General features: G+C 33.3%; 2 protein-coding genes across 8 annotated transcripts in view; both read right to left on the minus strand.

Moving 5' to 3' along the window:
• Positions 1 to 5630, minus strand: part of LOC117122419 (troponin I-like) — a 25269-nt gene extending 19639 nt beyond the window's left edge. For all 6 annotated transcript variants that reach the window (XM_033267980.1, XM_033267976.1, XM_033267979.1 and 3 more), the window contains exon 1: positions 5494 to 5630. The gene's annotated coding sequence lies outside the window, so the exon portion shown is untranslated. The remainder of the gene's footprint in view (positions 1 to 5493) is intronic.
• A 5112-nt stretch (positions 5631 to 10742) lies between these two features.
• The window catches only part of LOC117122461 (soluble guanylate cyclase 88E-like), a 20039-nt gene continuing 17827 nt past the window's right edge, over positions 10743 to 12954 (minus strand). The window contains exons 13-14 of one of the 2 annotated variants that reach the window (XM_033268046.1): positions 12878 to 12920; positions 10743 to 10874 (exon numbers count right to left, since the gene is read on the minus strand). In XM_033268046.1, coding sequence (XP_033123937.1) covers positions 10869 to 10874; positions 12878 to 12920 — 49 coding nt within the window. In that variant the 3' untranslated portion in view covers positions 10743 to 10868. Of the gene's footprint in view, positions 10875 to 11461; positions 12921 to 12954 lie in introns of those variants that run through there. The other variant, XM_033268045.1, reaches the window with a different exon arrangement.

The following is a 12954-nucleotide window of genomic DNA, read 5'->3' on the forward strand; positions in this document are numbered from 1 at the left end:
CTCTTCCTACAAGTTGTCTTTCAATGGAAACACTAATTTTATAAATTTAAAAAACTAGCAATTTTTACAGATGAAAAGTTTGGTTGATTTCACATAAAGAATGCAACAATTTTTTTATTTATTTTCTAAATTCTGCCATTTCATTTCAGTAACTTCCCTGTACAGTATTTCAGTGCTGTTATTTGAGTATGGTATAACCCCTTACCATTGGAAAAAGTACAAGTGACCATGGTTAAACTGTTCTGTTTTTTCACTCTAGAGTGTAGTTCTACATGCAACACCTGTCACTTCCCTTGTTTTACTATTTAATCCTTTGGACCATTAATTGAACCTTCTAGGAATTCCTGATCATTTGGGAGTTTATGATTTACAAACTTATATACTTATATAGTTTAAGGAGAAAAAAAAAATATTTACGCAAGTTCACACTTCTTGGCATAAGTAAAGTACTGTATTGTACTTAGTGGATAAGTTTCAGTGAGACATCAACATTTTTCACTACCTGTAAAGGCAAGACTTTTTTTATTCCTTATTTCGCATACTTATTTTTTTTTTAAATCATCAGAGGAGGGCGGAATAAAAATAAAATTTTGTTTTCTTATTTAGCAAATAGTTTTGCCAAAAACATCCAGACGGAGGAGAAAATAAAAATAAAATTTTATTGCTTAATGTTAAGTAGGATGGTTAAATGCTTAAAATTTATATACTGTAATTAGGAAGAAATATACATATCTTATCTTTGGAGATTTCAAGCAAGCGGAGGGCATAATAAAAAGTAAGAAATACTTTTAATTTTTCATGGCGGGGGGGTACGCTAATTGGCCAAATATTAAATTTTGTTTTTATTCAAAATCATCAATATTTGCAGTCTGCGGGTTCGCTAAACAAGGTATAAAAGGAGTCTCCCCTAAAGTAATGGAATGAAATTTCTATATATATTTCTTTTTATATAGTTACAGAGCATCACATTATTTAATATGATACAGTAGAGGGGTCTGAATATTTTGACCACCTTGGCTTAGCTGTTCAAACAGTGACAAATCTAAGATTGAAAAATGGTGGTGGGGAAGTTTCTCAGAGGCCTGGAAATGCACTTTCCTACATACTGTATGGTGAATATCTTTAAATTTCTTCCAATTTCAGGATCTATTTCTATTTTAGTTTTAATTGAAAAAAGGACAATGATAATGATTACATAGGCACAGTGGAGTATCCTGGAGTCTTGATATGGGGGGGTGGGGGATGATGCACGAAAGTGAAATGGGGCATCAATAATTAAGTAAATAAAGGTGATATGAGGTGATTTTAAACTACTAGAGGTACTAGATTTTTTTTTTTTAATGGGGGTGCAACCTTTTTTGGGGCATGCATGCATCCTCTATATACTACACCACTGTATAGGCAGCAGCACTGCTTGAGTAGTGGTGACTAAGGTCCTGTTTCTGCTGCTTTTCCTAAAAATATGCTATAAAATATACCATATAAAATACGGTATCTGAAATCCAGCGTCCCGTTTCTGCTAAAAGTACTTCTTGGGTGGTCTTGTTTAAAAGGTCCTCTTTTACCCAAAATGTTTTTAGTGAGACAGAAGTTTGGATTGACCTGTGTAGTGAGTTTTTTTTTCTGCTCACGATAAACATGGTTTCTTTAAGAACGTTGTAATTTTAGTTTCATCTATAATTAAAAGTTGCAACGAAGGAAGTTTTACACCCCAACTTCTGCTACAGCCTAGAAATTATTGGTGTTATTTAGTATTGGCTAATATCGTAGTATTTTCAGTCCACATTTCGCATTATTTTTCGCTTTTCCACGACAGAAAAATCAAAACAACCTGCCCGCGTTATGCTCTGGCTCTTGACATCATGTCAGGATTCGGCACAAAATACAGTATTTTTATTGGCAGCAGAAATGGGGTATGAAAAATACGGTGTCTGTTGCAAAATACCGGAATAATTCCACAAAAATAGTGGGGAAAAATATGGTATGTTTTTATGAGCTCCGTTTCTGCTGCAAAAAAATATACCGTATTTTAAAAATACCGTATATATATATACGGTTTGGCAGCAGAAACTGGCCCCTAATTCATTGTTCATTTCAATCCGACCTCTTGTTATGAACATGGCTCTAATCCAAGTTTAAAACTGTGGTGCCTATGTTTATAGCAACACAATTGTCAAATTGCCTTGTTAATACCCAATTATATTTTCATGGTTTGGACTGGTGAATCAATTTACATTTATAGACCTATTATCGTGTCCAGCCAAGCTTGTTAATGTTATCCAGACTTTTCTTCAGCAATTTTCCAGTTAAAAATTGTCACATGGCTAATCCAGAAGATAAAGTAATTATCCAACCATTCAAACAGTTATATCTAGAAAGTGTGTTTCCTGGAGAATTACCTGGAATATGCAGATATATTAATGCTTGAATAGGAACGTAGCTAAAGTGTCTCGCCAAAGGGCATTTCAAAATCGACCACAATGGGAATTTAATTCAAAATTATTGTACAAGTGAGCAGCACAAAGATTTAAATAAAAACATAGGTAGAAATAATCATTATAATCATTAATGCTAAAAAATGAATACCTCATACTTAATTAAGATAAAAAGGAATTTCAAAATAGTTAGGCCTACTTCCTCTGTTACCAAGGTGATCCTTTTGTTTATTGGCAAGATTTTAATTACTTCATTTAAATTCAAATTCTACTTTACTGTGTCAATTAAAACAGAGTGCTATAAATATCATCACACACTTAACTAAGTGTCTATTACGGTTATTGGATTCTTTAACAGAAATCAAATCCCGATTGATGAAAACCAGTCACACAAAGATGGCCAGTGTCATGTTTAAAAAACAGAAATTTAAGTTAATTAGGTCAAACCATATACAATATAGCAAATACAGTAAACGGTCAATTATTTTTGTCAAATGTTACAGTACAGGACAAGAAAGTATAAAACATACTCTTCTTATGACCCTCTTCCCCCTGAAAGACATTCCCAACCCTGAATGACTTCCCTACTCTTGAAAGAATAGGCCTACACAATAAAATCATTTTGTGTTCACTGTTATCATATCTTTTCATAAAAGCATACATATGCTGTTTACCCCTCCCTAGCATATTGTTTGTATTCTAATGAAAATTGTAATAAAATAAATGAACCTTATAATAAAAATTCATGAATTCATGATAACTTTTAATGTCTATACACAGCACTGGTACAGCCCTAAGACTGTACAATAAAGGTATGGACAAAATTTACTTAATATGGTAAACATTATTAATATAATGTAAATGTTAATTATTACTTTATATAGTTTTCTTTACAAATACAATAAATTTATATTGCAATATTTATCACCTAGTACAGTAGTAGGCCTGGTAAACATTATTATGTCAATTAATTGTCAACCATTTAAATCTATTTAATTGAATTTTATGATACGATAAACTTTAATTGCAATTTTCATCCCCTGGTTGGTAAACATAAGTGGCTGAGCCCTACTGTAGCAATCTCCAAAATTCTTTTTCAAACTTAATTTATATCTGTAAATAAAAATACCTATTATGCACAGCTGTTAACTGGTGTATTTATTGAGAATGAAGACAATTATTTGATTTATTATGACAACAATTTGTGTTGTAACTTTTCAATGGTTAAGAGATAAAAGCACAATGTTTTCAAGGATTTGTTAAGGCAGGATTCTAAAGTAACCATCAACTGTAGTGAAAAGGGTCTCTGAGTAGTCCTTGCATACCTGAATTACACATATGTCCTTGTATGTCAGATCAAAAAAATAACCTTATTTAGGTGACTGTGTGTTAAAATATCTGCAAGAAGGCTGGAAAATACTGTATGTGTATTGGTTATACCTTTTCTCTAATATGTGAATTTTAATGGTAAAATAAATAAATAAAATGAAATAAGGACTGTATTTCACTGAGAGGCAAGAATCTAAACAAGATGACAACTATTCAATAATTGTAATTAATTTAAAATTTTAACACAACTCTTAAATAAAATAAAATAAAATACGGAGAATGTAATGAAATATTAAATGAAGAGAAACAGAAAATGTCTAAGTAAAAAGGAAGAAATTGAAAGACTATATCTTGTTAATATACACTTAAAAACTAAGTAGGCATAAGAGTAAAACAAATTGAGAAAAAAAACGAAAACAAAATTCAATTGCAAAACAAATACAGTAGTATCAATAATTATACTAAAATGAGGTCTACATCTGTCAAATTATACTATTTTAATATTAAATCATACTATTGAAATATAAAATTGCTATTGATAGAACATCTCTAAGCTTTCACTGAATGGGATGATATTAATTATACAAGTTGTGGGTATCCTAAGAAAAAGTAATTAATTACTGACCCAAATAAGTATAGCATGAATGTTGCTATTGGTGAAGAAACTTAAAAACATCTAAAGACCACAAATGGCATTATAGTTTCATGATTTAATAAATGAGGAAGTAATGTAGGAATCAATGAACCCTGCACTCAGAAATTCAGGCTGTCCCTAATTCTTACCTATTTGTCAATCAAATTAAAATAATAAGTTCACAAGATGTTTCTCTGGGATGCGAGTTTCAGCAAGGATTAAATTTGAAATTAAATAACGCCAAAGCTTTGTAGTCATAAAAAATAATTAATATTTTCCTGAATTATCTCAACTAAAATGTATTTAACATTTTCCTAAATAAAGACAAAGAGATGTTATTAATTTATTATAATTTAAATTCTGCTCTCCGAAATGGATTAAATCGTCAATGTATTCCTTGATGTCCATAAAAGGTGAACTGCTTCGGCTACCTCCATCCGAGGTATCAAACATTAGACTCGACCATTTTGTTATAGGTACGTCGCAATTAAATGTACAGGCTAAAAAAAAAACCTTTACGATCAACATAATGGCAAGAAGACATCAGACCACAGCTACTCTATTGTATTTACCTATACAGTTAATATTGAGTTTAATCTCTCGTGTAGGAACTTGGTTTAATTCATATTTTCCATTGCGATCACTGATATTTAATGGCAAATCCAACCATCGAAACATTACACATTCCTAGTGTTAAAGTGGGCCTCACAGCGAGGTGCTCCAACTGACTAAGTGAGTAATTTTGTTCCCTGCGCCTGGCGCACGTCGTTAATAAACATTATACATCCTAGGAACACTTGCTCAAATAAGGCTAAATTGCCTCTCTATCAACCTCATCGCAAAGAGAAGTCATGAGGTACATATTATATTATCTTCACTAAATGATTTTTATAGCTTTCTTTTCCCATAAATGTTTAATCTGTAACTCCGGGGACGTCCCAAACGTACGAAGATTGGTCTTGCTTATCATATCTGAATTTAAGATGATTTGTAAAATACAGATCCTAGCGATCTAAATGCTAAATACTTATCATTCAGTTGAATACAAACATTACATCCGATCCATTAAAATACGAAATGTCAGCACAATCTTACCTAACAGCAGAATGGCAGTTGCTGAAAAGTGTGATGGTAACTTTCTCACAGCCTCGACGAAGTTGAGAAACTGAGAACGTCTGCGGCGATTCGGATGAGTAGTGTTGCATTTAATCTGTGACGTCATTTGAGTTTTTACTAAGATTACGCCCCTGAAAGTATTTTGATGGCGCTATTTATGCAACTATCGCTAACACGAGTTATTTTAATGTTTAATAGTCTGGTCCCACACCACTACTTGGTGTGTGCCACTGTTTGAAAAATAAGTACCTGATAAACCTGAAATCTGAGTAAAATGAGAGGATTTTAAGATCGTTGGTTACAAATTTTGAAGAATGCTCTCAATACCTTTTTTTCAGCATCAAAAGATAAAGTAGCATATCAGTATCAATCAACCTACTCCTTATCCCCGGAATTTTAACAATTATGATATTCAGAATTTCTAAAAATTTAACCGAGTCTTACCTTAATTAACTTTTCTTCTGGTTGACTAAAAACTGCTTCCTCCATAGATAATTCTCCCCCGGCCCGCCCTCTAGACCTTGTGTTATAATCAGTATGACGTTCACCCCCGGCGTTCACCATAATTATTATCTTCATCAGATACTCAGATACTTTATTTCGTCTATACAATCGTACAAAAAATTTTTTTTCCGTCAGCTTTAAACTGAATACATCAAATCATTTGGATTTTCACCGAGGCGTATAGAGAACCTTGATGTTTCTCTGTTGAATTTATATTATTTATAAAAAAAATAAAATAAAAAAACATGATAGGCCTACCACTTTTCTCTGTCGACGCAATGTTGCTCCTTTTGCAGTGCACGGTAGTGGAGCCCTTGGCTTATCCTGGGGTGGAAGGTGCTGATGCTACTGCCTTATATGGGGAGCAACACTGCCTCGATGGGATAATTGGTATTTGTATTTTGCTTGAAATCCTGGGAATTTTATGGATTTTGTGGTGTAATTGACACTGCGCCTTCTGAGCACCATTGGTGGAGATGTGCGCTTTATAAATCTTTATTATTATTATTATTATTATTATTATTATTATTATTATTATTATTATTATTATTATTATTATTATTATTAACACAATACAGTAGTAATAAACAGGTCAGCTTATCATTAGCATCAACTTCGTCATCATCTTCAAATAATTTTAACACATTTTCCCTATTCACGTTTTACCTTTTCCACCAATTGTAATTTTTTTGTAATGAAAAAAAGGAAGATGTGGAGTAAATTGATGATTGATTGAAGATTAAAAGTCTGGCCACACTATTAAATGTTGTGTGACAAATAAATGTCCATATTTGGGTGTAATATTACATCATGTCCACATATGGACACACCACACAAATTTGTCCCATGAAATTTAATAATGTGGACAGAGCATTATGGCAGGAAACGTAATTATTTATTCAGGTTTAAATGCATATGGACGGCAACCATTTAGGCCTATTTCTTAGGACCCAGATTTTTTCCCCACCACCCAAGACCTCCAGTTACCATAGAAATGTCATCCAATGCAATACTGTATATCAAAGTACTGTAGTGACTCGTGAAAACAATATGATATTTGATAAACATACTCATTAAAAAAAAGTAATTACCTATAAATCAGCGTTTCAAGCTTATTTTCAGGATTCGTTAATTTCCATCGTTTTGATCTGACCGAGTTAATTCTGACATTGGTTGCTAGATTTGTCACGTTTTGATTCCATACGGTCTAATAATTTAGAAGGCACTAAAGCGGAAGTTCCCTCACGAAGACAAATACGGAGCCGAGGATGTGAAGTGACACAACACTATAACATTTCTAATGCAACTATTTCTGTGTGCGGAAATACAAACATTATTCAACCACTTCATGTATTGCTTGAGAAGTACGGCGCGCTGACTAAGATTAGTACAGAGTCTTAAATCTGGGGAGGGGGTGGGGGAAAGTAAGGTTCAAGGTAAAATTTAAGTGTTTAGGGGCTTATTTAATCAATTTTATAGAGAGAGTAATACTAATTTGTAGAAAATATATCATTTTTTCACCCTTACGGCGCCACTCCTGATTTTATCAAATCATTTTATTTAAACCTGGGTCGCGACCCATGGGTTACCGACTGGAGCATTGACTGTCTGACAGGCAATGGTTCCAAACATTTATATCATAATCTCTTCATCTTCATCATCATTATAATTTTTCTCCACATCATCATTATCATTATTTATCATCATCGTTGTCATCATCATTATCATCATCATCATAATTAAAATACTCATTAAATAAACATTGGTTCCATCATGAAGGATGGTTCCAGTCCGTTACCACTTGACCAATTCTCAGTATTGGCTATTTTGCACCCTGTTTTTCTTGACGTTCGTCATATTGCCACCCGACTCGTGGTCACCAGCCACCAGTCCGGTTTCCAACCAGTAGCCCACCCACCCCCCGTTGCTCCCTGACCCATGTGAGATAAGTGCTATCCTGTCTGGTATTTTTTTTTAATTTTTTTATTTTTTTGCTGATTCATGGAAGGTAAAACATTAATCATTGTTGATATGGCTATATTTGAGGTTGGGCTTATTTTTTTCCCCTTTAAAGTACTTATATGCTTACTCCAAATAAGCTAATAGTTATTAAATTATTCTTTCCATTAATATCATAATACTTGATGTTGAAAAGCAAAAAATGTAAAACTTGTTTTTGAAAAAGCACCTCTGATATAAGATTTAGGCCTATATATGTCTCTGACCTTTATTTTTTTAAACGAGTAACTTTAAAGATTGAGTTACAGATTATCATTCAATATTTAACCATGAAAATACATAATTACACCAAGTTTTAAATCTTTATAAATAGTATGCCTTGACCTACAGTAAAAATACAGTATGAAGGCCTAGACATAGCTTATAAAAATATCAACATTTATAAATATTTACTAAATAATTAGGCTTATACAATTCGGCCTAATCTACTATGGTGAGATATAAGTTATAGTTAATGTTTGTTTTTTATGAACGCACACCATTTAATTGCCTTGATCCTTCAAACCCATCCCGTCCCCTCCCATCTATCTCAAGAAACACCATCAAGGCACATAACATAGTAGGCCTACAGATATTATAAAACGCATTGAATATTTCATTCCGGATCCTAAAGCTTCCCGGTCCTTAAAGTTGTCCAATGTGGTCTTTCTAGTAACAGTTGTTTTTATTTTCTTATACAACAACCTTAATGGGCCTCGTCTATTAATATTTTCAATTTCACATTTGATTTCTTACAAAAATCTACTTCTTTGTAATTAGACTAATACGTACACTTCTAGTAATTTCATAGGCCTCGTCTATTAATATTTTCAATTTCAGATAATGTTCAGTTTTATTAATTTCTATTGCAGTACTCGGTAAAGCTAACAATTTCAGGCCGACTATAAAAATCATTGTCATCCTTGACCAAGTCCAATCCACAAATCTGTTTTCTTTCAGCATTACACTATATACATACATTAGGCCTATTGGCCTATCAAACCAGTAAATTTATTCCGTTAACAGTGAAATAATATTACGTTTATTTCTAATAATTTGTATTGCAGTACAGTACTAGGTAAAGCTAACAATTTCAAGCTGATCATAACAATCATTGTCATCCTTGATCAAGAGACACTGTAGTCCTGATCCACAAATCTGTTTTCCTTCAGCATTTATACATACATTAGGCCTAATTGGCCTACCAAAACAGTCAATTTTATTCCCGTAACTGTGAAATATTAATAAATGCAAATTTATCCAGTGACCATCACTACACCCGATGAAATATTACTTTATTGGAAGTGTCACTCGGTTAGGTGGTCAAAGATCTAAAGCTCTGTCCAGATTATCAAATATTCTTTGACAAAAAACTGTCGTATGCCATCATGTCACATGTTTTTGTCAAATAAAATCTGATAGTCTGAACGGGGTTTGAGATCTTTGGTTTGATTAGTTTTCACCTGTTAAGTTGTACAAGTACTAGAGTGACAGTAGACAAGCTGCTAAAAGAGCTTGCAAAAAGAGCCTCTCGGTGCCATTTTGGCTAATAGCGCCGCACTTGTACGACGGCGCGCTGTGCGCAGTCGCGTATCTGAACAGCCATTGCGTAACGAATTAGTGTAAATTTTACATTTTACATTAATCGAATATATTAATATTACCAGACTAGTGCCTGTGCTCTTTTTAAATTCTATTTAATGAAGAACACCTCCTCCACAAGTGATAAAAGAGATAATAAGAAAAAAGTATTGACCATCTTGATCTATTATTATATCTATATAGATAAGATTATTCTTATCTATTAAATGAGTTAACATTTTAGTACAATTATTAAAACAGCGGCATTCCTTTCTTTGCTGAAAGAGATCTCGAGAAAAAGTGGCGGCGCTACCGGGGGGGGGGGGGGGGTTAGGCACTCTTATACACATCTAGATGTGTATAAGAGACAGGTCGGGGAGGCCCCTTCCCCTCCCTCAGTCGGGGAGAAAATCCACTATTCGTCAGGGAAAATTTTTTTTAAAAATATATGTATTTTGTACATATAGGCCTAAATAGACTCTAAAATTGATTAAATAAGCCTTTGAAACCCCTATTGTCATATTTTCGGGAGGCTATGTCCTCTGGACCACTTTCGAAAGGTTTTTAGCGACGCCCGACCACGCCCACTTTTTTCTCGTCGGGGACATCAGCCCCTGTCGGGGACCTTGGTTCCCCACCCCCCGATAGGGAAATCCTGGAGCCGCCACTGTCGAGAAACGAAATTTATACCGACTGTCGTACAATCTGGAGATAAAAACTCAAAATTTTCATTACGACATTGAACTATCCGCTAAAACAGAATAAATAGGTCAAATACTAATAATTATGATTTAATATGAAATTCTTTCAATTGCTTATTAGCCGATTTATGGGTTTATTAAAAAATATATATATATGAAAGGTAGTGTGCGTCTGTTGTGAAGAAGAAAACATTTGTTTTGTTCTAGTTTTTAAAAGCTGAAGACAGGGAGTATTTAACTTGCATAAATCTACAAAAAGAATTTTAATGGACAATAATCTTCGCTATGGAATTTCTGTTTACAAACATTTATAATAAATACATGCATTGCAATAATATATATGGCCTAGTGTAAAAATCACGTTCTATTTCTAGTTAATTAATTTATTTGTTTAAACATTGCACTTTATAATTATTAGAAACACGGATTGGTGTCCTTTTTTATTTTTTTTGATCTACAATTTATACAATTCGTTTAGATGAGGTAAATTTTGCAGGACATACCGTGTTGCTGGAGTTTTCAATACCCCTCCGCCACTAAGCCTTGCCCTCTCGTAAGCTTACACGATGTTTATTTCTGTTAATAGAGCAGAGAATCAAGGCTGTTTTATGATCATGCAAATATAAATTATATAATATAAATGATAATATTGCTTACAAAATGTTACGGTGTTTAATAACAATCATGTTTCTTAACTTGCCGAGATTTTGTAGCGTTAGTGAGATGTTTGTTGTTCGAGGAATTCCTTCATTCTATTATGTGTCTTAGAAAATGGTATTTTCGTAGGAGAGTCACTAGTAGTAAAAACATATTAGTAATTACAGTGACGTAATACATGCTGAATAGCTATGAGGTAAACGATAAATGGAATGCCTTGTCGTTTGAATATCTTTATTGGATAACTTTATTACATTATATAGGCTTTAATATATGTATATTATTTAGATAGGCCTATATAAAGCATTATTTTATATGTATGCTTATATTATGTAAGTACATATATATATATATATGTATATATATATATATGTATATATAATGATTCAATGTGTTTCCATACAAAAAATATAATACACTCGTATATAAAGCATTAGGCCTATATAAAGCATTATTTTATATGTATGCTTATATTATGTAAGTACATATATATATATATGTATATATATATATATGTATATATAATGATTCAATGTGTTTCCATAAAAAAAAAAATATAATACACTTGTAGAAATAAAAAAAAAATAGATGGTGTATTAAGTTTAACATTTAACTTATTTAACGAATAGGGCCTATTTATGACGCAATTTATCAGTTGAAAATGAAAAGACCACAGGAGCGGTTTAATAATAATAATGTTAACATTAAGCTCTATTCAATATATATAACCTATTCCAACATTAGTGTATTTTGTCAAGACACCCAATTTTAACAGTATTTTCTTGTCAGAGTATTACAAAACGCATGCGTCGGGCAATTTGACATTCTATACTATGCATTTTGCTTTAATAAAAACAACGTATGTATACTGTACTGTATTTACACTTACTAAACATAAAAATATTGGTCATCCTAGGTTGGTATCGAGATAATGCATGATCTTAACTAAAGCCGGGCACTCACTGCGTCGTACGACGAAAACTCCGCTCCCTGCGAGCGCTAGACGGCCCGACGCCGATTGTCGGTGGCAGTCTGAATGGATCGTCAATAAAAAGGATCCGGTACGCGCGCTTCGTGGCGTTGCTTAAATCGCGTCGGCTGACGCCCGTCGGCCGCTGCGTGAATGCCCAGGTTTAGGCCTACGGGGACATATATCTATCCCGAAATCTTACTTGTATTTTATAGTAAATATTGATTTGACAGTAACTGTTCAACAGAGACAGAGAGAGAATCCAAGCATATTTTTTTTTTGAAAATATAACGTTATTTAAAACCCCACAATTACTTATGTAATACCAAAATATTCGCAATATAGGCTCATTACAAAATTGTATTTTAGATTACAAGAAGGTGCAAAGCCGGCTACATTTTGTAGTTGTCCTGCCCTCTGCCCCCAAAGACGTCTTCTCCTCATCGCCTGCGTTGATAGCACATTCCGGTTTTTCTTCAACTTGTTTAGCGGCTTTCATTTCGCTTTCTAGTTTCATGGCAGCCGTATTCAACGTCTTACTGATTGGGGATCCGAGTTTGTTAGCATTTGGTTCCTTTATGATCGGCTTTTCTATTGGAGTCATTGCAGATGGTTGAGGCACTGACGAAAGATCATGACGATTTTCGATCTTCTTACCGGTTTTAAACGGTGATTTCAACTGGTTGTTCAGAGGAGAATTTATTGATTTGGTCATGTTATCTCTTACAGGAGATTTGATAAGGTTTTTCTGATTATTCGGTGTTGCTGGTTTTTCGATTATCTTTTGAAGTTTCTCTTTCTTTTCAAGCGAGCTTCTGAATTCTTTCTTTTCAATGGGTTTGGCTTTTGGAAAGTTTTGAGATTGGTTCCCCGCCGTAGAGCGTTTCTTTAATGGTTGTTTGATTGGGTTTGCTTTTAGTAAAGGTGCGGGTTTGGAACCAGAATTTCTTACCTGTTTTTCAAACTGTACAGGCTTGTAAGGGTTTGCTTCCTCACTGTGAAATAGACGGTAAATAAGATGTTGCATTA

This window comes from Anneissia japonica, unplaced genomic scaffold (genome assembly GCF_011630105.1).
Source record: "Anneissia japonica isolate Jap-2015-1 unplaced genomic scaffold, ASM1163010v1 scaffold275_len1219475_cov178, whole genome shotgun sequence".
Taxonomy (NCBI): domain Eukaryota; kingdom Metazoa; phylum Echinodermata; class Crinoidea; order Comatulida; family Comatulidae; genus Anneissia; species Anneissia japonica.